The sequence below is a fragment of the Pempheris klunzingeri genome, chromosome 7 (assembly GCF_042242105.1).
Source record: "Pempheris klunzingeri isolate RE-2024b chromosome 7, fPemKlu1.hap1, whole genome shotgun sequence".
Lineage (NCBI taxonomy): Eukaryota > Metazoa > Chordata > Actinopteri > Acropomatiformes > Pempheridae > Pempheris > Pempheris klunzingeri.
Window position 1 is genome coordinate 15,836,635 of NC_092018.1, and position 25,159 is coordinate 15,861,793.

General features: G+C 41.4%; 4 protein-coding genes across 6 annotated transcripts; all 4 read right to left on the bottom strand.

The window, feature by feature from the left end:
• Positions 1 to 113: 113 nt before the first annotated feature.
• On the bottom strand, positions 114 to 6,373 carry entpd4 (ectonucleoside triphosphate diphosphohydrolase 4). 3 transcript variants are annotated; one of them, XM_070833969.1, is made up of 13 exons: positions 6,246 to 6,373; positions 5,743 to 5,859; positions 5,433 to 5,630; positions 5,143 to 5,348; positions 4,835 to 4,985; positions 4,563 to 4,666; positions 4,223 to 4,282; positions 3,869 to 4,023; positions 3,097 to 3,263; positions 2,687 to 3,011; positions 2,387 to 2,472; positions 2,100 to 2,261; positions 114 to 1,338 (listed from the first exon to the last, which is right to left on the bottom strand). In XM_070833969.1, exons 2-13 carry the CDS (start codon positions 5,748 to 5,750, stop codon positions 1,104 to 1,106), a joined length of 1,857 nt encoding a protein of 618 aa, XP_070690070.1. In that variant the 5' UTR covers positions 5,751 to 5,859; positions 6,246 to 6,373; the 3' UTR covers positions 114 to 1,103. The 3 variants fall into 3 exon arrangements, with proteins under 3 accessions (XP_070690070.1, XP_070690071.1, XP_070690069.1); XM_070833970.1 differs by having other exon boundaries at positions 3,893 to 4,023; positions 6,242 to 6,373; XM_070833968.1 differs by having other exon boundaries at positions 6,242 to 6,373.
• A 464-nt stretch (positions 6,374 to 6,837) lies between these two features.
• Positions 6,838 to 10,126, bottom strand: LOC139204022 (uncharacterized). Its single transcript, XM_070833963.1, has 4 exons — positions 9,957 to 10,126; positions 9,449 to 9,615; positions 7,818 to 8,992; positions 6,838 to 7,529 (listed from the first exon to the last, which is right to left on the bottom strand). The coding sequence occupies exons 1-4, from the start codon at positions 10,123 to 10,125 to the stop codon at positions 7,136 to 7,138; spliced, it is 1,905 nt and encodes a 634-aa protein (XP_070690064.1). The 5' UTR covers position 10,126; the 3' UTR covers positions 6,838 to 7,135.
• Positions 10,127 to 12,135: 2,009 nt separating this feature from the next.
• Positions 12,136 to 20,512, bottom strand: gda (guanine deaminase). Its single transcript, XM_070833560.1, has 14 exons — positions 20,241 to 20,512; positions 19,511 to 19,599; positions 19,066 to 19,237; positions 18,715 to 18,802; positions 16,736 to 16,841; positions 15,835 to 15,862; positions 15,615 to 15,722; positions 15,201 to 15,308; positions 14,986 to 15,083; positions 14,670 to 14,737; positions 14,108 to 14,254; positions 13,695 to 13,813; positions 13,569 to 13,596; positions 12,136 to 13,468 (listed from the first exon to the last, which is right to left on the bottom strand). The coding sequence occupies exons 1-14, from the start codon at positions 20,367 to 20,369 to the stop codon at positions 13,392 to 13,394; spliced, it is 1,365 nt and encodes a 454-aa protein (XP_070689661.1). The 5' UTR covers positions 20,370 to 20,512; the 3' UTR covers positions 12,136 to 13,391.
• Positions 20,513 to 22,475: 1,963 nt separating this feature from the next.
• c7h9orf85 (chromosome 7 C9orf85 homolog) lies at positions 22,476 to 25,077 on the bottom strand. The gene is made up of 4 exons (XM_070834146.1): positions 24,921 to 25,077; positions 24,466 to 24,572; positions 23,712 to 23,825; positions 22,476 to 22,927 (listed from the first exon to the last, which is right to left on the bottom strand). The coding sequence occupies exons 1-4, from the start codon at positions 25,020 to 25,022 to the stop codon at positions 22,684 to 22,686; spliced, it is 567 nt and encodes a 188-aa protein (XP_070690247.1). The 5' UTR covers positions 25,023 to 25,077; the 3' UTR covers positions 22,476 to 22,683.
• Positions 25,078 to 25,159: the final 82 nt, after the last annotated feature.

The window sequence follows — 25,159 nt, forward strand, 5'->3', positions numbered from 1 at the left end:
AATGTTTATAATATACTTTAAGAACCACCACCAATTTCAGTCACCTCAATGAAACACAGACACCATTTGTTTAGTATGATTTCCCCCACATGAAATAAACAGGCTGACAAGCATACCGTAAACCCTTTATTACTGAATTGCAATGTGACGACATTTATTTCGCATTCATTTGTGCAAACATTTCACTAGACCATTTTCATATAAATAATGGGGCATGTGCTCTCTCATTTACAATCCCCTCACAGCAGTGATATGTCGGCTTCTGAAAATGAAGCCCAACGTAAATATATGCAATGGTATCCACCTTAAAAGTAAGATAGCCAATAACAAGAATTTCAGCAGGGCTTTAAGAGTCTCACAACAGAGCACTGTGTTGTGTTTTGGAGTGTTTCCCAACAGTGACAAGACATGTATTGCACTAGTATAACCATGAAAGGTTACTTGTCTTGTGGAGGCAGAACAATATGGGGAAAGACGCACAAAAAAGACCATTCCAGCAGGGAAAAGCATCTCAACTGCATACAAAGTGCTCCTTCCACCAATCAGAAATCGTATTGCCTTTGAGGTTTCTGCAGAAATGACGAGCTCTTGTACCATTTAACAACTATAAAAGGGAAAAGATGTGACACACATATGAAAGGCATAAAGAAAGGCAAATGCTCAATAAATTTCCATCATGGTACCATATATCCAACTTTGTGAAAGTTAGCCTAAATATTTATAAGGGTATGGAAAATTAGCTAGTGAGGAAAGTACTGTTGTCTTTTTTAGAAATAAAATAGAAGACACCTGGAGGCAGCTGCCATTTGATTTTGACAGTTGAGTATGTGGCAGGCAAGAACATGAATGCTAAAAAAAAAAGACCTTTCAGTGTGAAACAAAAAAACTTTAACACAAACATTTTCATGGCTCAGGTAAGAGTGAAAACTCAAAAAAGATTTTCCTCATCTGTTCTCACTAGCATCTCTGTTTCAACTCATAGTACAGAGCAGTCCTGTTTTCTGGGGAGCTCACTGAACAAGCAGCTGGCCTCAGAGATGAAAGGAGTGAAGACTGCCTTTGGAAAGTCAGACTTGATTCCCAGACTTTATGCTCTACAAAGTTTAGAGGACGATGGGGAGTGTGGGTGAGCCAAGGCCCTCCTCCAACCATGGTACAGAGGAGGGGCTGCAGTGCTGCGCTGCGCGCCGATGGATGCGGCGGAGTCGCAATAAGTACAGCATAATAGACAACAACACAATGAAGAAGCAGGCCAGGAATAAATAGTGGTTGTTGACAAAGGAGAAGCTGTGTCGCCAATGAGAGTGTGCTCCTTTCAGACTTTCCTGCTGGATGTCCCTGGAAGAGACAAAAAAAAGATAAAAATGCCACACATTAGACCGGCTTAGAACAAAGAAATAATGTGTATACAAGATGTTCATTGTTCATTATATGTAAAGACCTGAGGCAGTCTGACTCAATAGATAATCTGACGAAGAAACCTGATTTTTGTTTTTCTTAAATTCCTGTGGAGCAGAAAATGGGAATTTCCCTCATGTAACTCAGCTCAAACCTGCCAAACTGCAGTCTTATTAAAAGTCAGCTGGACCAGGACCAACTCTTTTAACACCACATGTGAGCATACTTTCACATATGAACAAGTATGGTTAAGAAGCCATTAATAACTCACTACGATCATCAGATTGGGAGAATAATAATTAATTGTTTCTGTCGCTCAGTTTAATATTCTGTATTATGGTGTCTATAATCAGTCATTTATTGGTGACTTTGACACAGGTTTGTGTCACATTTTGGATGTTTGAGACCAAGGACATTCTTCAGCTTTGATTTACCTCCTGCTGGTAAATGCAGTGGAAAGCCACAATCTCTGTAATGCTTCGTGCTATGCCCATTACAGACAATCCTAAATACTGATCATTATCCATTATTTCGGCTCTTCAACAGTGTGCAGTTATCAAAGATATGTCAGAGGATTAACCAATCATTCCACCACTTGCACTGTAGAGCAGATTTAACTATCTGGGATTTTCGCTGGCCAAAAATACTTCAGGCTTAAGTGAAGTGAGGACATGGCACATGGAAGAGAAAATCTATCTCACCTCAAAGGCAGGAACCGTGTTCTGTAAAGAATAGCTCCAAGAGTCCACTGGACCTCCTTATCATAGACCAATAGGGCAGTCTTCAGGTTTTTGTAATTGACTGGGAAAGAGAAGCCTGAGTGCAATACTTCATACATCCATGCCGATTTAAAACACTGGTACCTGCAGACGGAAAACATAAAACCATCAATTAACATTCTTGTCCAAACTAGCGGTCATCTTTTTTGGAATGTGACCCACTGGTTGGTTGAGCCTCTGAAGCGGTTTGATAATCCTGTGCGACTTACTTCAGCCTGTGAAGATCAGCATGTGAGGCGTACAAGCCAGCGTCAAAGCGTTCCCTCAGAGTTTTCCACTGGGTTGCACAGTAACTCTGTAAATGTTAAACCAAAACATCAACAAACTTTCCAGAGATAAGACATCAATTAATATGACATTATTCATTCAAATGGTAAGTGAAACTGCACGTAAGAAAACAGCAAGTATGTTGAAGCTCTCTGAAAAATACAGGGAATAATAAGTTACTTATTGAGGGTATATCTGGCACGTTTTATGAGAGTACATGTATTTTCTGTGAAGCATTTTACCTTGGCGGCCTGAGCATACTTGGAAGCGTTATAGTCCCCGCCCATGCGCAGCACATCCTCTGTGCAGTAGTAGAACTCAGAGAAGCCGTAAAACTGACTGTTGTTGTAGTCAATGGCTGGCTGGTAGATCCCACTGAGAGAGGTTTGGGTCTCGTTGGTGCGGTTGAGGAACGGCTGGAGAATCTGTCCACACTGGTAAAAGTCCCCTGTGCCTCGAAGATGGACCTTCTGTGTAGGTGGACCAATCTCATCCTGCAGGTCTGTGGGTAGACAGGGATCCAGGAGGGGAGACTCTGCTGTCTCGCCAACATGCTGATTTAAGAGCCTACAGAAATCAGTCGTGCAGTTTAAACCCACGCAACGCCGTGTACTGAGTGGTACAAAAAAATTGATCTGGCTGTGGATCTCACTTGTTTCGAGTGGCAGTATTTCTGATGAGGCTCTCCTCATATCTTTGGCGTGCTGCATTTCCTCCAAAACCCAGGAAGGTGGACACATAAACACGATAAACATGCTCTGTGCGATGTGCGTCACACCCCAAGTTGAACTCAGCCAATAAGTTCTTGGCAACTTCCTCCTAGGGAACAAACAAAAGAAAAAAAAATCAGCCTGGGAATTATGAAATTCTCATAATACAACCATGCATACCCATGAGGGTTTATATATGACAGCTGATTATTACACCAGGTCATCTATGCTTGAGGCCACATAAACTAAATGCTATGTCTAGTTTTATGTATCTCAAAACATCAGAGAACAGAAGCTGAAGATAACAAGATGACAGTGAACATTAAATTGAACAGCATGTGGTGTAAAGAAAAAACAATGGGAGCAAAAAGCACAAGCAGTGTAAGCCAAACCTGCTATTGTGAAAAAAATAAAATAAAATCACTACAAGACAAACAAAAATTGTTGATATGGACAACTTGCATTGCATCTGACAGTCTCTACACAAAATGCCTTGATGTTCTCAGTCCAAAAATCCTGCTATGGAGTAATGCAGCAGGCTTACAGTATGCCTTCAATAGTGATGAATGGAGAGCAGATCATCTCCACGGGACAAAAATGGTGCATACAGGTTTAACCACGGAATGACAAGAGGTTGGAGGGAGGGAGAAGAGCAAAGGGTGAGTGACAAAAACCAAAGACAGCACAAAAACAGAATTGGTTGTGGATAATAACCTGCTGTGGAGAAGCAAAGCTTACAGTTTTGGGCACTTCGTATGCGATCTGTGTGGAGACCCCGCCCATGTCCAAGACGCCGGCAGTCCTTTTCCTCACCAGTGCCTCCTGCTGATCGCTGCCAGGGACATGTACCTCCACTACAGCTTCGCCATCTGGAGAGATTGACAGGAGAGAGGTGGCAGTCAAGCAGGGAGGATACGTCGTGTGACTACTGTGTTACTAAAAGCCTCCAACATGATGCATCTTTTCATTTTATAATGCAACTTGGTTACCATGTATCACATCACAATAATGGCAAAAAAAACAAAACAGACATTTACTTTATGAAATACTGCTTGTTTGGGTCCTTACCATTGTGCACATGGTTAAACCGTCCGAGGACAAAGTTTATTCCAATCCACGCATAGACACCTAAAGCCGAGGACAACACATTGGAGAAAATACATAAACTTTAACCAGCATATGACCCTAACCCTAACCCTATGAATCATTTGCTGTTAGTCTGTCATGTGCGACAACTGTAAAGAAATCTTTGAATACCCATGAAGTGATGAATCAAACGTATTGCATTTCACTAAATATATCATAAAGAAATGTGTTATAAAGTATCATTAAAGCTGAAACTGCAATATGTTTTATTTGAGAATAGAGATTTTCCTTCCTGTCTATACATATTATTCCTTTTATTTACCTTCCTGTTTTCCAGAAATCACTTCCACATGGGAGTCAGAGAAGAGAAAGTTGAAGTGGACTGGGATGTCTGTTCGCAGGTCCTCAAGGAGTGCTTCTTGTTGACTGAGATTTAACGATCACAGAAACATCATCATGTTATCTTTGGCACGTTAGTCCTTTTCAGTGTAACTTAGTGCTGTTTAAACCTGCTGTCTTAACATTTCTTGCAACTACGTTAAAATCTGGGGCAAGTTTACATGAAAAGATGATTCTCAGTGAGATCGACTGTACCTTTCAGGAAGGATTCTCATTCCAGCTGTGCAAAGGATGTACAAGGGTGTTTCTTGGTGCTTATTTTTGGGAATGTGTTGGGCTGCAAAGCTCAACAGTGGATAGATATAATCACTGGCCTTCTCTGGTGTTTTAGCCAATTCAGAAATACCTACAAAGAAAAAACATTGAGATCAAAACTACTTATACTCACTAAATAACAAGCAAGCTTACAGCTTGCCTCACATTACATTTAATCATTTGAGAGTCTTTAAACATTCAGGGCTAGTTGTTGACTGTTTTGATTAACCAAGCAATGTGTATCTTACCCGGTTTGATCTTCATGACCACTGGCTTGCGGTGCTGATCTCTCATTTGCTGAATATCCAGCAATTCGTGGGGATTCCCGTTGTGCCGGGGCCAGCAGTACACAAACACCCTGGAACCACTGCTGCCACAGTCCACCACTAGGCCATAGTTCAAGTTGGGGTTGCTTGTATCTGTTGCATCCACATCAGTGACCCTTGCCAAGTGCCTTTTGGACAACAAAGAATTGTCAAGATAATGCGGTTTGTGTTCATTACAGCAGAAAACGTGTGGAGAGCAGCTGTTGGTCTACCTGTGGAAATGATTTTCCTTTCTGATCCAGCTGGCGTGCCCCTTTCCAGTGACAAGCAGCAGGTAAAGTAGTCCGATGAGGCAGAGCACCAGGCCGATGAAGAGCAGCTGTCTGAGGGAAGGTATCAGGAGCCGGGGAAGAACCTGGGATGACAGGCTGAAATGCCACGAGGCTGGGAAAAGGCACGAAAAGCTGATCCTGTCGACAAATAAAAGAGAAAGACAGTCGAGCAAGGAGTGCATAAAAATGTCAGAGATATGAGAAAGTTCGGCAAATCAAACTACTTCCCACAAATGACAGCAGAACTAACCTTCCCATGATGCCTTCTGCTTGTTTGATTATTATAAGTCAAGAATCAGTCTGCTGATGGAGGGAGATCTGGTTTGTTCCGCGACTCCATCCCGTTTTCCTCGCTTGTCACCATGACCTTTAGGGAGAAAATGTCGGAAATGTTAACATTATGCGGCTAACATCTGCAAGTCAACTTCTGAGCTGTAGTCTGATAAAGGCCCACCATTAGACCGAGGGCTCCGCTTGGTGAACATCGTTTGGTTACATCGACGCCGTAATGGGCAAATTTAACGTCACGTTATCTAAACTGCAAACAGAAATTAGCGAGCAGAGAAACATTATTGTGATTATTAGCATTTATCGCAGGTGGTGTTAGCTAACATTAGCGTTTTCAGACGCCTGTGGTTTGTGTTTAGCTGTAGGAGCGAGCTAAGAGCCCTGAACCTGACATATTTGTCCTGCTCGTCAGTGTCAACACACTAAAATCATATGTTCGTGGCCTTTAAATGATTTCATACCTACTGACAAAAAAGTGAAAGTCCCCTCCTTTCCGGAAAAGCTGTCATTTCTGGGCAGCCAGATGCTAACCGCTGGCTAATGTAACACTGCTGGTATGTGGCAGGTCTCCGCTGAGTGACGTGGTGTCCCGACCTCGGTGTGTTTGATTTTTAACTCCGGGTTGCCCGGATATCAGGCAACATTAGTAAACCCGTAACCGCCCAACATCCGTCTTCTTCTTCAAGTATGTAATAATAGGTAGCAAGCAGGATTACGGCGCATTACCGCCATCTACTGGCTGGAAAGTGGACTAGAAAAAAAACATATTTATAAATCATAACTCCGGTTTCTCGCAATGAACTAAACAAGCTGCTTAAAGTGCTGTAGATTAAATAAATCTGCCTTGTGAGCTCCAAAATCAATCTTGCTCTGATTTTCTTTTCTTTGGTGCTCCGCCCTACAGGTCCCTTCATTCAAAAAAAATAGCACGAAAAAATGTTGTAATCTGGGTACCGGATCAGTCAATATCCTGCTCTGATCAACATCAGTTTTGAAATAAAAGCATTGAAACAAACCAAATGGGACTTTGAATGCATTTCTTCCAGTTTATTATGTGATTTTATAAAGACATGATACAAATGACACGTTGCCATTTCAATTCCCCATTACTACATGATAAGGAGTGTATTTGAAATATAAAACAAAAACATAGATTTGCAATTCATTTAGTGAACTATGGTATTAGGAACATATTTCAATCTGCAAAAGCAATCTGTGTCTGTTTAGTTACATACATAACAAAAGTCATAGAGTTGTTGTGATACAAGCTTGGATATTAATGCAATTGAAACAGTATGTGTACTGTGTTTATATTTGAGTCAGCAGTTTTGCTCCTGCACTGGATGCTGGCGTCACTACAGCCAGACAAATTTGATTTTACTCGCCGCCTTGCAGTTCAGCCACTCAAGATGACTGATTTGCCAGCAGTAGCTCACATCTACACTCTCGAGTACCCTGCTCCGTTGCATTATATCTGTCACTGTGGTCATCTTCACATCAGTCCGCGGCAGGTCAACGTGATGGACCCGTCCAAGTGGCATGGGTGGTGAGTCTGTGGGATCTGCAAAGGGATGCAGGTTCACGTCCACTATGCGTAGGACGTCCTGTAAAACGCAGTTCAGAGGGCACGGCAGGGAGACCAGTGTGAGCTTCTCCAGTAAAGGAGAGCCAGTCAGGAGACACTTGAGCACCCTCTTCAGGGACATCCAGGACATGATGGGCTTCATTTGGCTGTGCTCGTAGGAGAACCTGAAGACAAATGGGAGACACAAAGGAGATGAATAGTAAGAACATTATTTCAATGACAAGGTAGTTTTAACCCTGAAGATCAAATTATGATGGAAAACATTGCTAAAAGCTTTCAAATAAAATCTGAGGTGCTAAGATATAAATGTATAATACCATATTAAGTAATGTAACACATATTACAGTATCACAAATCACACAACATCACAAAGACATGACTACATGTGCGCTCTGTAACAGTAACAAACAGTCGATCCATTACTTCCTAATGTACCTCAACAGTAGCCTTACTTGAATGTGAGAGAGCAGAGGTTAGGCAGCCGTGGAAAATCTGGATCGTCGTGCTGATGCTCCTCGTCTTCTTCTTCCTGTGGCGTGGTGGGAGGCTCGGCAGAGATGAGCAGGTCTCTGAGTTTGGGACAGGCCTTGATGACCTCCAGCAGAGGGGTGTCAGGGCTGGTTTTCACCCCCTCCAGGGTGAGAGAGATAAACGAAGAGCCTGCAACTTGCAAAGCTGGAAAGAGATCCACCAGAGGGCCTGGGTAGTGCACTGAGAGGCTCCTCAGCTGGCCTGACCACATCTGCAGGCCCGTGGCTAACAAAGCCGCCTGGCTCCTTCCTCTAGCATCTTCATAATCATCAACGTTCAAAGATACAGAGTAGACGTTTGGGCATGACCGAGTTAAACTGTCCAGAGAGTCACAAAATATGCCCTTGATGTCTTTTAGGCGCAGGATCAGGCGTTCATCACCTGGCTGTGACAAAACTCTGCTGTCCTCTGCTTTGTACTCAGAGCAGCTGGGCCCTTCATCTCTACTTGCATCTTCCTCACTCTCACTTCCATATTCCTCCCATAGCATCCTCTCGTCCACATGTTCCTCGTCTGCTGCTGCTCCTTCTCTCTTTTTCCTCCAGCTGCCCATGTCCTCCCTGTGCCTCCACCGTCCCCAAACCTCCCCCAGCCTGGGCACCCCTTCTCTGTCGGTGAACTCATCTGTCTGGTCGAACTCTCTGTGCTGGATGAGATGGCAGGCCTGAGCAAGACCCTCCATGGCCACTCTCTCCAGGGAAGGCAGGGAGAGGAGGAGGTAGGCTGCCACCGCCACACGGTCCCCCTCTTGTTCCCCAAAACCAATATCCAGAGCGAGCAGACTGCTGAGGGGGAGAGGAGACAAGGATGTGGAGCAAGACGGGGATTGGGATGGGTCCTTGGAAGGACAGCTGGAGGACGCTAAGTAAGCCCCACATCCAAGAGGAAGTAGTGAAGCAGGGGAGAGGACATGACACCGGGATACATCCAGGTGGCGCACCAAACGACAGCGGTGGGCTATTGTCTGGATTACACATCTGTCACAGGGTGTGCCAGCGAGGGAGAGTGAGCGCAGGGCAGGGAGACAGCAGAGGGTTTCACACAGGTGCTTTGAAGGCAGCTGCTGGGCTCCAGATAGGTCCAGACTCCTCAGAGCCTGAGACAAAAAGGAAATATAAAGACACCTATAGGCCAGACAGACAATATAAAAAAAATACATTTTACTGTCCCAATAAAATGTTTAAATTGTGTCTATCACTCCGGTTTGCACTGAGCTACAAACCTTTTTATTTAGGGAGTTTTCATTCTAACCTCCTGTCATACAAATGTCGGACACAGACAATCAATAAAATTGGCTACATACACAGACCTATAACACATCTGCTAATAATGATTCAAATATGCTGATGACATAAATCCAGGTAAAAGAGGGGTCACACAATAATTATCAAGTTTCAATGCACATAAGGTGCAGACAGGGACTTTAGTAGTTAAAAGCTTTTCAGGTTTCACATTTAGCATTTTCTTTGCCGCAGTAAACTGACAAACTGGGACATGCTGACAAGGTTCAAACAAATGAGTGAACAAAAATTAAGTCTGGTTTCCGTCTGACCTGGCAACGTGCAGCGATGTGGGCACAGAGGGCCGAGGTGACCAGAGAAGGACAGCTTTCCAGAGACAGGCCACGCAGTTGAGGGACCAGCAGGAGGTGGAGGGCCGCCCGGGACAACTCCTTTCTGGTGCACAGCAGCCACGTCAGCTCCTCGACCAGCTCACTTGCTACAGGGAGAGTCAAAGATATTATAGCAGGAATAATAGTGATCAATCACTGTATCTGCATATGAAGTGGAGCTGTAAAGAATACATTTCATGTTAAAATACATGCGGAAGTAGTAGTAGTAGTAACATCTGCAGCCCCTTACTCAACCTCTGACTCACTCTGCATGAAAGCACAAAAATGTATTCCACCTATTGGCAAATATTCACGTTCATTTAAATCTCAGACTCTTTGAATGATACAGTGAATCAGTATATTATAGTCTAGTGTAGCTGGAAGAGTGAGACAAAACAGAGTGAGACAAAACACGTGATCACAGCTAAATAAGCCCTCACAAACTCACGCAGTACGTTGAAAGGCCCCATGATGTGTCTAAATGAGTAATGATCCAGGTAGTTGTCGGCGTAGTCTTTCACCCACACTTCCTTCATGTTGTCAGCAAGGCTCCGCAGACACAGCCGCGCCAACGAGAGGACAGAGCCATCTTCATCCGTCTTCCCACACCTCCCCATCCCCTTCATCCCCATCCTCCTCCATCTGAGCCGAGCCTTCGCCCCACCACCTTCACCCAAAGCCCGAAACAGAGGCATTGCTGGGCAGCAGTGGTAGGCCTCAGCGCTGACGTGGGTGTGTGATGAGGAGGCTTCGCCCGGCTGCTGCAGGGCAACGATGAGATGATTGACAGAATAGAAATGTGAAAAAAATGACATACATTTTTACCAAAGTTAAGTTTACTTTTCCAAATTTTGCATTTTTTCTTGAAAATTGTTGAATAGTTCTTACCTCTCAAAGCTCCTAAAGAAAAGGGGGGGGGGGGAAATCCCTAAAAAGTTTTGGGTTGAAAAGGTTATAATTGGAAAGTAGATATTTCTTTGATTTACAGCCAAAAAAAGTTTGGGAATTATGAAGCAAACTATCATTAATATCATGTCATTTATACACAGCTATTAGTTTTCTTCGTCTTCTTAAAAATGTTCATAAAAAGAACATTATCCCTGACAAGGTGCTGTGTAAACAATGAACACCACTTGTGCAGGAAGAGGGGAACAGCAGGGAGCTCTCTTAGGTATCCTAACCAATTAGAAAATCCTGATCGATTTTTACTTTTGATTTGTTCAGTTTAAACAGAGATATTGTGAGGCACTAGACTGCATGACCCCACCCAGACTGACCAGACATGACTTTCACTATTAAGTCAGCTCAACTGTAGTGAAAGAGGCAGATATAAATGAACTCGTACAGCGTTAATATATCGAATAAAGAAGAAGAATTGTATCGCATTTAAACCTACCTGCCAAATCAATGAGGTGTGTTTTTATGTACAATAAGAAAGAAGACAAACTAACAGAAATGTGTGACAAACTTTGCTCTACGTGATTAACAGGAAGACTTCCTGACTGGAAGTTACAGGGATATTACAGCCCTGAGTTTAGTCTCTCAGGCACAACTTCCTCTCAGACTGTATACCAAGGCACAGCCCTGAACCTGACATCTGCTACACACAACCAGTCTGTTCATACTGACACTTTGATTGCGAGGCGGCGCTGCGCAGTCAGAGAGTGAGTTGATGTCTTCCTGAAAGACAATACTTAGGGTAACAACTCCCATGTTAAACAAAATGGAGCTATGTTCAAGCACGACGTGCAGTTTCAAAAACGCTTTGAAAAACGACTCTTTAGTAATCAGGCTAAATGTTCATTATAATTTTAACATTCAAAACTTCCAAAAAAAAACAACAAAGCAAACATGATGACCACAAACAAATTTTTCTGTGATTCCCTGAAACTTAAAGGGTGCTTTGATCAAATGAGGAATAAATATGTTCTCACTTTACTGGTATCAAGCCATGCTTTGATTTTATGTTTTAATCAAAACAAGAAAAAAAATTAACAGACTTGGTTGCCGTAGGGAAAACATGATTTCATATATAATGAGGACATAATGTCTTACTTTGTGAGTTTAGGGGTTAGTTTCTCTTATTATCAGAGAAATGGATGTGCGTGTAATTATTCAGACCTCTGTGCCCCAAAAACAAACACAAACATCTTGTAAAATTCCTTGTTTTAACACATCATTACCTGTAAAATACAACACGGAAAATGGAAATATCTGGATTTTTGAACAAGGAGAAAGTGATTGTAAGTCATCGCACCTCCTCACAGGCCCAGTTTTAAATAGGGATGAGAAAGCTGGTCCTGCAAAAACTACAAAACTTCAACGTTTCCATATTGACATACAATTCCTACAACATTTACAGATACATGGAGGGTAAAAAAAACACTTTTTCCAAAATAAAAGAGACAAACTTCCTTCCCATCTCCTGATTCTTTCTTCTTTTTTACTGGCAGTGAGTAACATTTTAAAAGGACTTGAGCTGTAAGCATCCTAAACTGTTTTTACTGAAACTAACTATCTCCCGGGTGATTATCTCTGTCATTAGGCTTTTTTGTAATTTTGCTAAGAGTGGAGGTGTGAAATATCTGATGAATTTGGAGCACAGTGCTCTCCTCTAGAGGCTGCTAGTAGCATGACATCTCCTCCTCAGTGCACAGACAGTAAAGGTCTATTTAAAGTAGCAGAGGCCGAGCCGTCAGTAGGACTCGACAGAAGCCATCTTCATGTCTCTCTCCTGCCATCTCACCATCTCAGCTGTCTGGCCCAGATGGTGAACACCACCAAAGAAGTGTTAGTCTGCTAGTGGGCTGAAAGGGTTTAATACATTTTTTTTTTCATATGTTCCTTGTAGCTACTAACTAGAGAAGAACAGCATTAAAAGAGCTTGAACGGCAGACTTGCTGGTATTCTTTATTTCAGGCTCCCACGACGTGACACATCAAAGAGTGCCTTAAACATTCACAATTTGGTGTCACAGAGTGAATTGTTGTAATGAAAATCAACTATATTTGACAAAAAAAAGAAAACTTGTCTTAAATACATTATAGTTGATCAAGAACAACACATGTTCAGCTATCAGTCCATTTAATTTCCCTTCATTTCATCAAATGGTGGTGGCACCTAAAATCAATAATCTCAACAGTAAATCCATGTGTATACTTTTTTCTTCATGATGAGAACAGTCCTAAACTGAAATGGTGACTTTTTAAGTTTGTATTATCCCCAGTGTCACCACACAGAGCACGGCAGTCTGGTGTAAATTTATTTTCTTTTAAACTGAATGAGTCAAACTGAGGCTACGTGAACTCAAGAGAATACGATAAAAAACTATAATAATAATAATAATGTGCCTGAGTGGAGTGTGCAGTGTAAAAACTGAATGAGTTATGATTATAGCTCAAGTCAAGCATTTTTTCATCAAGCCATACTCAGGTCAGGCACTGCAGCTACAACAACAACAAAAAAATCCATAACAATGTGTACATGAACAAAGAGAACATAAAAACCACTTTGTTAACCAGCAAGTGCCGGTGCATGAATATGTACAGCACTTATTATGCTCCTCATTTAAGCCCTTATACATTTGAAGAACAGACTGAATTCAGCTGAAGCTGAACACAGTGTTGCACGACCCTCACTAAAGCTCATTAATAGCACGTCACCTATCTTGCCCTCTGGATTTAACAGTAAAACATTGGAGAATTGTGCAGCAGTGCAGCTTGTGCAGCAATAGTGCATTTCCAGCTGATCATGCTTGTTCTGTACGTATTATATCTCTCAGATAAACATGTATTTCAGTAAGCAGCTAAAACCCTCTTCAAGCTGACTCTCCCTGAGGATTTAGGCGGTGAGACGAGTGAAGGCATGTGCGGGACCAAAGCGTCTATTCTGGCGTTGCCTCTGGTAATGGCACCACCTTCCTCCCAGCCACAAAAACCTCGACTATGTTACGGTCATCTCCTGTCAAAGAGGAAGTAACAGAGACAAATATAAAGTAAATGGCAGGTGGCACATTTGAGTCGTGGAAAGCTTGGACTCGTAAACTGAAACTGGCACTCACCCAGATTTAAGAACTTTTCCAAAAGAATCTGAAATTGACGATAGATTGGTGTTACACTAAAATCATATGTTCTGCCTTTGTTCATTTGTGTGTAAATATGTGAAAATAGTGCTCTGCTCTCCCAACCTTTGGTTCATCACACTGGATCAGGTCAATGGGTCCATCAGGAGCAGCTACATTCACCCTTAGAGCGTCAAAGTCCTTGCCTACTTCAAAGTTCCCTGTTTGGTCATCCAGGGATAAGGCTAAAGATGAAAAGAAGAATAAAAGAAGCTGTTGTAACATCTAACCTCCTGTAAAATTGCAATCAGTTACAATAAAAAAAAATCTTCCCAGAGCACACAGTGTACTGAATCAGGCATTTCTGCTGCAGCACTCTGATCCAGAGTGACTTAGAGTGTACAGAGACACTTCAGCAAGTGAAGTGGCTGCTAGTGGAGAATATGGCAAACAAAGAGCCAGAACACTTGATGTTTTTATTGTAACTGCTGCACAGTGCGACCTCTGTTTAATGAGTGACAGCTGGTTTTGTGTCTCACCTTGGCTGCCTCCCAGTGTGGCCAGTCTGAACACTTCCTCAAAGGTGAGTGTGACGAGCTCTGGGTTCTGGATGGTCAGGACTTTGGATGAGTCCAGAGCTCTTCTCACAGCATCCAGCATAGAGGCCGAGTAGCCCCCTGCCACGTCTGAGCACAGACCGGATGGGTCAAATGAGTACAAGCACGCACACAGACAAAAGCATTCACAAGCAGGCTATCAAAAAGCAATGTGTCCATTTCAAATTTTTAGCTTTCTGGTACTTCAAAGCATTTTACATCAGATGTATTTGTCATAACTTTCAATTGGACATTTCAAATAATAAAATCTAAATCCTGCGTGCAAAGTCTCTCTGCTGACTGCATTCACTAAAACCCTAAAACAAATGATTGCTTTAAAACCAGATCATTATGTAGGAATGTCCCAGCCCCTGTCTAACTGCTGTAGCAGGACCTACTCAAGTTTCCAAACGTGCAAACGTCATTTTACTTCTCTGACAAGTGACAAGCTTTGTCACGTCAATACTGAGAGGTGAAAATGCCTGCGCAGTTGCTCCGTCCCCACCTGTTCCCAGCCCCAACTTCACTTTGTGTTTCAGGACGTTGCGGACATTCAGCACTCCACTGCACAGCCTGGGCAGATGGAGAGAGAGAGAGAGAGGTGACCGATGCGATGAAATAAATTACCACATATTATTTCTCTACCAAGCAATAGATTCAGGACTGTTTGTAATATTTTGCTGGAACAAGCTCATATCAGCTCATTGATTCATGAAGTTTCATTTATTTACAAGTTACAATTCTGTTTTACTGCATTGCTTATACGCTATTTCGTTGTGAAATCACTGTTTCAGATCAGATGTTCTGTATCAGAGACTTACGAGATGTTGGAATTGGGACAGTGAGACAAAGAGGCTCCTGTCTCTCTGAACAGACCCAGCTCTTCATCGCTGAGGTGGCAGCCATGAGCCATCACTGTCTGTGAATCATCATCATCACGACAAATAATATCAGCCAATAATGTCAGCATGTGTATCGGGGTTTATATTGTTCTAAAACATGTCTTCTTGGGAGTGTGTAGTCTCCTCGTCCTCACCTTGTCAGTGAGCAGGTTGTATTTGTGATAGACGTCGGTGTAAGACACCGAGTCAGGAAACAGCTCCTTCACAAGCTTCACTTCCTCGACGTTTTCGCTGATATGACTCTGGAAATGAGCACACACATATACATACATGGCTGTAAGAGAATCTGGGGTGTTGCCTTTGTCAAAACCTGCAGAAAAACTGCAGAATTTAGATGTGTGCAATCAAAGAATAGCTAATCTCAAACAGTATCCTGCAAACTTGTTTTTCTTTCTTTCCTGTCAGCATTCTGCCTTTCAGAATTGCGCATGGGTGTATTTATTTTATTGTTTTAAAACCTACACTAAACACAACACTAAACTAGATTGGCCTCTATGGCAACAGTTCCCTGTGGACATAGCCTGGTTTGGTTGCCACAGTGAGCTCACCTGAATGTGCAGGTTGTTATTCTTAGCTATTGCTCCCAGCTGTCCCAGCAAGGCTCCTGTGCAGGATGGAGCGAAACGGGGAGTCACCACTGGCTTCACAAGAGGGTACTAAAAAACAGAGGAATAACAGAGTATCTAAAAGTCTTGACCTGTGCAGACCTGCCTTGATTGTTTCTTACATTATTTAATTACTCTGGTTTATTGTATCGTACAATCTTACCTTTTTGTTCAACAGCTCTGCGATGAACCTTGAGGGAACAAAACCGTGTTTGTAGATCATTTGGAGATCATTTTACAAATTAGAAAATGCTAGACTAATGCTAGACTAATGCCAACTTCTGAAGCAACCAAAACTTATATAGAAATTACATCTGGAGGGGATTGCAGTTGAAAATATCTCCATATGAAATGTAAATGTTGATAGGTTTAACAAGAGAAGTAGGTTTATGAGGCAAACATCACTTCAGAATCAGGTGCACCTTTTACGTGATGTATATTTCAAAGGTAATACCTATGGGAGGTATCAAGTAGTGGAAGGGAATATAAAAGTCTTTATTATCAGCGTTTTTGGATGCACAGACAAGAGCTGACATTTTCCTCACTCAGAGAGCCTTACAACTCCCTAAAGATCAACTGTTTGATACATCCTGGCAATACATCTGTTCCTATCTGTCGCTATTTGTTTCATTCTCTATCAGATATTGTAGCTTTAAGGCAGGGCAAGTGCTTTTTATTATATTGGTTAGGATTCTCATAAAACCCTGACAGCAATCAATAAATGAAATAGTCTGACATAAAAAGATGTCTATGGTAGTCACAGGATTGTAATAAACTTGTCCAATCGCTTCATCCAAATGGAATGACTGGATGGTACAGTGACTAAATTCAGTGTAACTAACATTGTTGCCTCAGGGAATTTTTACTGACTGAAAAAAATCCGCCTGCTCTCACTCAAGTAAAATCTCCAGTGTTACACTGTTGAATTAACTATTATCAATGTTGCATAAATAACTGAATGGGCACACATAAGCCTATTTCAGTGTCATCTCACTGTGTAGCTAGAGCCCGTAGAGGCCTTCCAACACGTCTGCTAGGCATCGTATTACGCAGTTGATACTCACCGACATGTTTCCTCTTGAGACTCCTGAGTGGTCTCTTTGTAATGTTTGACAGAATTGTTCCTGTCCATACACACCTTTCCCACCAAGGCGCGCTGTCCAAAGTCATCTGCAAGAAAAAAGGTGTTAATGAGTAAGACGAATGTGACTAAACATTAATGCATTAAGCCTGTTTGTTTTAGTGAGCTTACGCCAAATCTGTGACTCTTGGGTGACATATTACAACTTTATCACTTCGCACTAGGACAGGAACATGAAAAATTATAACATTTGTTTTGTTCAGTTGTTACGCTCGCACCGAAATCAACAATCTTCACAATGTCACTTTTATTTCTGTCAGTTTTGTCCTTCTCATTCTAATGTAGCGTATCACAATTTTTCAGGTCCTTCACATGTCAGACTCTTGTGTAAGCACATGCAAATAGATAGTTTAAATATTTACCCAGCCCTATCTTACAGCTACAGTGCAATAAGTAGAATTCATTTTTTGGCTCTGCCTGCACTTAACATCATGTATGTTGTTGTGTGTCCTTTCATAAGACGTAGGTGGACACAATGTTAACATGCAGTCCTTTCACAAAGATATTTGGCATATCTCGATCCGTCTAATACAAACGGCTCACTGCTCCAGACAGTAATTTTCAAATGAAGAAGCACAAAAGTTGACCAATGTAAACAACAGGAGGGCCCTGGGAGTGATCTCATGCAGAAGCTGACCAGTACTCCAGGGAATTTTGGATGTGGAGCTTAGCGTTGTGGAAAAATTAAGAAGGCTGTAAATAGTAATGTGAAATCTGTAAGAAATACAGACTCTATGAGGTGACACTGACTGAGGGGTGATGATGACCTGGAACAGAGAAGACCTGTCATTTTTATATTAATCACATATCAGATTTGAACAGAAACATGGTGTGTAGTTGGGAGGAAGTGATACTCACTCTTGTTATATATTGTAATAAGGTTCCACTTCAACAAGTGTAGTGTTACAGACACGGTCACTCACTCAAGGACTGTGAGAGAGTTTTGTGCTACTGTGACCAAACGTTTCCAGCCACATCAGTACTGTACACAGTGTGCATGTACATATCAGATTTCCTTTACCTTTGGGCCATATGAGATTCTTGCCTGAGATAATCTAGCACATTGGATTTTGAATGCATACCATTTTTTTTTTAACACTTCCAAAAAATAAACAGATTAATAAATGACACACACATGAAGAAATGAAGCTTGAGATTTAAATATACTTGTTGGAAATACTCAAACATGGACATATGCTTGTGTTGAATAACAGTTTTCTCCAAAATGGAACAGGCACTCAGGACAAAGGTGAAAGTCCAACAACCCCGATTACACAAAAGGACTGCGTAAAACTGCCAAAGCCAATGCTCAGTTCAGAATGGTTGAATCATTACACAATTATGTCAGTGTGTTTGTGTGTGTGTGTGTGTGTGTGTGTGTGTTTGCGTGTGTTCAGTATTACGCAACATCAAAACAAGATGATAAGGACAGGGCATAAAGGTGAACAAAATCAGTTGGTTGGTTGAGACTACAGAGGGAAACAGAACCGGTCTTTACAGAAAAGCTTATTATTTATTTTCATTGACTTTTTTATTAATGGCCGCCACATTTATCATCATGGGGAGATCCTTCAGTCACTTCCCAGATTTTACCAGCTACTGAAAACATACATATGTGGCAACCTCACAGCCACCCACAGGTCTCCTACTGCTCTGAGGTGATCATTTCAAACTGTGGGCTGGGCTTTACAGTATTGTGGCCTGTACAAAGACTCATCCAGTAACATGCTGCCGTGTCAGCATTTGACTTATATTTGATTCGTTTCAGTTTCTAACTTCCCAGTATATGATTCACTTCACAGATAGTAAATACTAAAGAAAGGTCAATTCTTACAAATAAAAACAGATTTTGGTCAAAATGTGTGTGTGTGTGTGTGTGTGTTTGCGTGCAGGACATCTTACTTGCAATCTGGCCCAGCAGAAGTGAGGCATCTGTGTGTATGGTAGCAAAGTAGCATGCAGTGGTTGTTCCGTTTCTCAGGGTCCTTTTCTGTAAAGCACAGGGATCATATTACAGGATTAAGACAACGTTTCAAAACATTGTTAAGCCACTGAACTGTTCCCACCCATCTCAAATTAGGGTGTGCTAGATTAGATTTTACAGAATTTTCCACTTCTTCTATTGCAGAGCCATCGGTGGCGTCATTGCAGTGCACCACAAAGCTCATGTTTTTAGCTCGTAGGGCATGACCTGCTATGAGTGACGCACAGCAACTGCACACATTTTTATGGCCTCTTATTCCAGAAACTCACCACTACTTGAGTGTAGACCCTGTCGGCAAACTCCAGGTCCTTGAAGCGTGACTCCACAGGAAAGGTGTAGGTATTGAGCCACTGCAGTAAGGGCATGTCTAGTGCTGTGCCAGCGTAGCTGTACTGGGGTGCATGGATGTGCGTGTCCACCATTCCTGGCATGAAGAACTCACTGCAGTGCAGCAAGCCATGAAAATGGTTCAAGCATACAGTATTGTTTTTATGGCCTGTGCAAGAAATGATGCGTAAATGTCCACTTATGTTTAATATTCTAGTGGTTTGATAAATTCAATATAGTTGCTGATGCAAGAAAGACTTCACGTCTGCCACCCAGCATCACCAAATAGTGTTACTCTCTGACTAACTGAAGTCATTGAATATCTAGCTCTGTAATATTATTGCGAAATTCTATATATTCTGTAACAGATGTACATATTCTACTTACTATGGTCCCAGTTGAGTGACTTCAGACGGACTGAATGCAAAAGTCTGAGACAGTCTGTCCGACTCTGCGCCTTCCCCGATGAAAGCAATCTGATGGCAGAATGGAGATCAAAAGTTACTGGAATAAAATGTGATTCCAAAAACGTGTTTGTATGTAGGAGAGTTAGCTGGCAGGGCTGAAAACATCATACATGTCTACTTAAAGAGGCAATCCTATCCTGTCCCCAAAACAGGTCGCTTAGGAGGAGTAAAAGCCTGAACAGAAAGCTATATAGCTATATAATGTATATTTAACATACAAGATGCAGTTTTCCTGTCAGAGTCCTTTTTGGGGTCTTTGTTGGTGCAGAGACACAGTTCTTCCACTTGATCCACCTCCTTTAATGACGAGTCCATTAAGTTTTTTTCATCAGATGGTTAAAGGTTGTGGTATGAATTTTAACCCCACCTGTTGTATTTGAAGAGGCTACCTCAGGCTGTCATTAAGATTATTGTGGCACGAACTGTTGATTGCTCAGACAGTTAAGGTAATGTGTAACAGACTTATGCCTTAAAGGTCTGTAAAACGCCTTTTTGTGCAAGGCTTAGGAGTGGTTACAGAAATTCACCAAATTATAGAGTTTAGCGCATATGCCGACCTTTATTTTCAAAACTATGAGGACATTTGGTTTGCAAAATACTTCAAAAGCAGATCGATAGCTGTTTTAGATATTTTTTAGAATCTGACAAACCTTTCCCTCTGCGTTCACCCCCACGAGCGCATCTTCCAGGATCTGCAGCGCAGTAAGCTGGGTCGAGTGCAGAAATGTGCCCCTGTAGACGTGCGCAATTTCGGTGGCGGGTCTGTTAGAGTTTGCCATCCCTTCGGTGGATCAGCCGGAGTTGAGCAGTGAGATACAACAGTGGCAACGGCGCACCGGGATTCTGTCCTCGGAGAACTCTGGTCACCAAGACGCACAAGGACGCACGACTCCACCTGCCTGCAAAGACACCCTGCAGCCAATGAGAAGATAGGGTTTGTGTGTGGGTGTTAAGTTGCGGTATTATTACACACCGTTCAGTCACAGAGTCTGAGTGAGTCAGATGGTGAAGATGCTTTCAGTTTTTGTTTTTTGTTTTATCGCGATGTCCCATGGTGATCATCAGTCAGGAACAGCACCTACTGTGAACGTGACTCACAGGGTGGTGTTTCCAAGATTTGTCCAATAAGACTGTCATCAGACACCTGACTGTCCAATTCTCCTGCGCAAATATATGTAATGATACACTCGGAATTTACGCGTCTTGTGCAAGAGTATAAAATATGAAATAAAAGCAAAATCCTCCACATCAATGAATTCTTTAAATCTCAGGGAATGGCGACTGTGTGAATGAATAACACAAAGAGCTCAGCAGCTATGTCTCCCCAATTCCAATATACTATATTTACAGGCTCAAGCTCAAAGTGAACATGAATTTGAAAATAATCCTGCTATAAATTTAGCCCATCCAGTTTACCCATGTTTGGTACAGGTTGGCAAGACGCTTTACCTCACATTAAACATGCTTTGACAGTTTTTTTGTTTCACATTTCATCACAATAATAACAAAGTTATGGAGTGGTTATTTTTAATAACAATGAGGGATGGGGGAATACAGCGAGACTATCCAAGTAATGTATTAACAGTAACAGTGATGGGATTGACGATTCGATTTGTTGATGGGATTATTTTTCTTTACTGGGTAAAAATGGAATAGAAAAGACTTAAGGTAACAATAGGGCAGATCCCCATGGTAGCAGTGTAGTTTAATTTACAGTAAAAGGGGCTAATAAAAAGATAATTTAGCAGTTATACCTTCTCAGCCATAACACTGAGCACTCCATCTTTTTAAAGCTGACAAATTCAATTTGGTTGATTTACCATTCATTTTAGCACCACTCCCTCATGAACACAGAATTTATTGCCCGTCTAATGTATTGACTGGACTAGCTGGGTTTAATCATTAACTTGGAACTCATTGTAGGTTTATTGTTGGTGTGGAGTTACTTCAGCTTTTACTGAACATGATAAACTCAGCCAGCAGTGCATCTTGTTACTACTCCTGGGTCCACATCAGGTCAGTTTATTGAACTTTCAGTCATGAGTGATTGTGAGTGTATAAGCAGAAGAAAGCCACGTGAGACATATACAGGCCTGAAATAAACGGGAACCCTATGAGTTGAGTGATTAGACATTATGGAATAACGTTCTATAAACTAATGGGGAAGTAAGGCGTGAAATATTACCACATGCTTTTAAATTTATCAACTCCACATGATGAATGACAACACATACTTGCATAAGCGTATGGGAAGTGTGAGTGGCAGCAGCAAAATATGCAGCTAAGGCATTTTTTGCATATGGGGAACTTTTTATTGTATTCAAATGTTTCATATTCTGGATTGGATTAGAAAGTGTGGGTGGGGGGTGAGCCCAAAACAGTGATAGTCTGGCACATTTAGTGGTTCAAAACACCTAAAATGTCTATCTATAGATTTAATTAATGTGGAGATGTGTTCCTAATATTTAGTCTATTACCCTCTAAGATATAAATACAGTGGACAAAATATCATGAGCCCTTCACATCACAGCATCACAAACTGCAGCCTCGAAAATGAACATACAGTTGAATCAATACCCCGCTGAACATTATAACCTTCATGAAGACAGGAGTTTTTGTAGGGCTGTTTGTAATCGACTGCACTAGTTTTAGTTAGGTGTACCTGATAAACTGGAAACCAAGTGTAAATATGAAGTGTGTGTGTGCATGACAGGGTCAATAAATCACAGATATTCGGGCATATTCTGCCTTTTAGGACCGCTGATACTTCAAGCCTTTCTTATCAATTACTGTTAAAGGAATTGGTGGCTTGGATGCATGAATTTAAAATGAATGTACACAATGTGCAGGTTTTAGATTAGAGGTTAGATTACAGTAGATTAGTATGTGTTAAATTGGCATAGTTTGTGAATGGACAGTACATTCGGCTTAATTTACAAGTTACACAACCATCTGAAGTTGAATTGGTAAATTTGAGCGTCATCACATCTCAAACCTCATACTGTACTTGGATTAGAAAACTGTTTTGTATATATATGTTAAAAAAAAAAAAAAAAAAGTCCCCTTGGTACAATAAGAACCCGCTTGAAGTTTTTAGTCTTTAACGTTGACTCGGGAAACATCTGGGAGCACATCAGACTTGTTCTGTGTCTTCTTTGGTTTGGAGTCACTATCAAAATCCCCTTCCTCATCATCATCATCATCTCCGAGATCACTTAAGTTGTCATCATCGTAATCATCATCACTGTCCAAGTCATCCATGTCCTTCTTCCCTCGTCCCTTTTGTTTCTGTTCACTGTCTTCTTTTTGCTCCTCCTGGTCCACTTCTGAGTTTACTCTGCACAGTGAGAGAAAAACACAATGAAGCTGTGTCATCATGTTTATTTATACTCCTCCAAGAGAAAAGGGAAAATTCTCCAGGCCTTGTTTTAAAAGTCATAATGTACCAAAGACACAGATGAAATAATACATGGGATTAAATTGATGCCAAAATATCAAATGAAAGAAATTTGAGTGAAGGGCATTAAACTGAGAGGTAAAGAGTGAAGCTGAAATGCGGTTGATGAGCTGTAATGTGATTTCCAACAATCTGTTGTAACACATCTCCTTGTCCAAGAGGTGGCAGACTTGCAGTAGAAATGTCTGTGTGTGCTTGGCAGTGATGAAAAACATTAAATGAATATTTAATTAAATACTTAATACTGTTTCTTATTTATAATGTGAATCTATTTTAATTTATTCTTATAATGTATATTTTCATATAGTTTCCCCGTAGACTTTCATTGATGCTTTTACTTTTATTCTGCACCTTTTGTTTTGTTGTTACTAAATTGGCCCAGAGACATGCACAATAATTCCTATATACCTGTCTTACTCAAACAAATGCAATAAACTTTATTCTATTAATACATGCAAAATGTAAGGACCTTTGATATGAATGAGTCACTGATGGGCAAGAAAAACATAAATTTGCCTACAATAAATTGATAGATTTTCTCAATCCTAAGCGGAAAAATTGATAATTTACATGAAGTCACAACACAAAATAACTTCATAGACATAAATTCTTTTTATGCATGAATCTGCACACAATGACAGGCACACACGTGCTAATAACTCACGGGATAACAATGTCCTCTTTCTTCCCACACTTGCAGCAGATCTCTAGTTCCAGGGAACAGGGCTTACAAATGATGTGGTACGCATCCTTCACAGTCTTCTGAGAACACTTGACACTGAAAGAACAAAACATGCACGCAAAACTGTCAATTCTCAACAAGCAGAGCTCCGTCTTTTGTTACCCCCCAACATCAACACATAAATAACACATCCACAACACACACACACACACGTGCAAAAACTGCATGACTGTTATAATCCCTGAACTCAAGCGATAAAGCAAGAGGTTTGCCACGCTGCGAGCAGGAAATAACAGGACATGCCAGCTGACCTGTGGACCCAAGGTGAGTCCAGCAGCACCAAAACAACATGTCCAATGCTGGAGCGCCTTGGTAGTCAAATGGACATAGCACATACCGCATGGTCACACAACCATAACCAGTTCGAGCCGGCATCCTTTCTCTCCCATTTACTGTCTGCCTCTTATTACTGTCCAATAAAAAGGCAAAATATGCCAACAACAATTGTTTTAAAATGCCCCATGGTGTTTGGTAGACGTGCATTTAACTTGTAGCCTGACCAGAAGTCAAAAACATGAAATCATTTTATAATGATTTGAGGTTTTGTGTGTCAGTCAGGTAACATTTAGGCGTTTGTTTACTGCTTACAGACCAGATCGGTTGAGAAGTGTGCAGTCATGAGCAGTTGAAGCAGTGTCGGTAGTTTCCTGGAATAAAATCATCAAAGTGCACTCACCATTTTTTGGGCTGTGTTAGCGACTTGTATTTGTTGTACTTCACTTTCCACTCAAGAACACCTTTACAGTGATGACAGAGCCCATCGTGGATCTTCGATTTGGCCTTCTACAAATCACATAAGCAGAGACATGGTGGAAATGTTAAAATAATGATGTTGTAGCATGGCTTTTTACAAAACAACAGGTTATGGAGGAAGGTTTTTAAAAAGAAATGGATTGTAATTTACCATAATTATAGCACATTTCTTGAACATAAAACACTCAGTTTGACTTTTGTAAAACATTTCTAAACAATGCTACAATCTACCACCTGCTACCAAACTCGTTTCTACACAGGAACACATTGTAAACTGTGTAACGCTACAATGTGACGTTAACTTTAACCTCCCTTTGGGTGAGCTCGGTTCCTTTGCAGGCAAACTACACAAGACTTATTACTTCATGGTTCTCCCACCTTTACTTGTACAGTCGCTCCGTACTTGTCGTTTCTGAAGGCAGAAGCGTTTTGATGTTTCTGACGGCGTGACCGAGACACGTTACCTTTCTGAGAACTCATTTTATAATTTTTACTCACACGAGTTATACGAGTACACAAACCATAGCACGCCGGTGAGAGCCCTAACCCGGAAGTAGTACGTATACGTCATGAAACGTCATGTAAGTCAAAACACGAATCGTCAATTTTTCTCAGAA

Excerpts from the sequence above, each read along its gene's own strand:
- entpd4 (XM_070833969.1), bottom strand. Across the intron at positions 5,349-5,432 it reads AAGGAAAATCATTTCCACAG|GCACTTGGCAAGGGTCACTG; the intron begins GTAGACCAACAG and ends GTTGTCCAAAAG. Across the intron at positions 4,667-4,834 it reads ATGAGAATCCTTCCTGAAAG|TCAACAAGAAGCACTCCTTG; the intron begins GTACAGTCGATC and ends GTTAAATCTCAG.
- LOC139204022 (XM_070833963.1), bottom strand. The coding sequence starts at position 10,125 with ATGGGGAGGTGTGGGAAGACGGATGAAGATGGCTCTGTCCTCTCGTTG. Across the intron at positions 8,993-9,448 it reads ACATCGCTGCACGTTGCCAG|GCTCTGAGGAGTCTGGACCT; the intron begins GTCAGACGGAAA and ends TTTTTGTCTCAG. Across the intron at positions 7,530-7,817 it reads CTCTGCTCTCTCACATTCAA|GTTCTCCTACGAGCACAGCC; the intron begins GTAAGGCTACTG and ends ATTTGTCTTCAG.
- gda (XM_070833560.1), bottom strand. The coding sequence starts at position 20,369 with ATGGCAAACTCTAACAGACCCGCCACCGAAATTGCGCACGTCTACAGG. Across the intron at positions 18,803-19,065 it reads GGGTCTACACTCAAGTAGTG|AAAAGGACCCTGAGAAACGG; the intron begins GTGAGTTTCTGG and ends TGTGCTTTACAG. Across the intron at positions 15,084-15,200 it reads ACAACCTGCTCACTGACAAG|ACAGTGATGGCTCATGGCTG; the intron begins GTGAGGACGAGG and ends GATGATTCACAG.
- c7h9orf85 (XM_070834146.1), bottom strand. The coding sequence starts at position 25,022 with ATGAGTTCTCAGAAAGGTAACGTGTCTCGGTCACGCCGTCAGAAACAT. Across the intron at positions 24,573-24,920 it reads GAGCGACTGTACAAGTAAAG|AAGGCCAAATCGAAGATCCA; the intron begins GTGGGAGAACCA and ends TGTGATTTGTAG. Across the intron at positions 22,928-23,711 it reads AAAGAGGACATTGTTATCCC|AGTAAACTCAGAAGTGGACC; the intron begins GTGAGTTATTAG and ends CTCACTGTGCAG.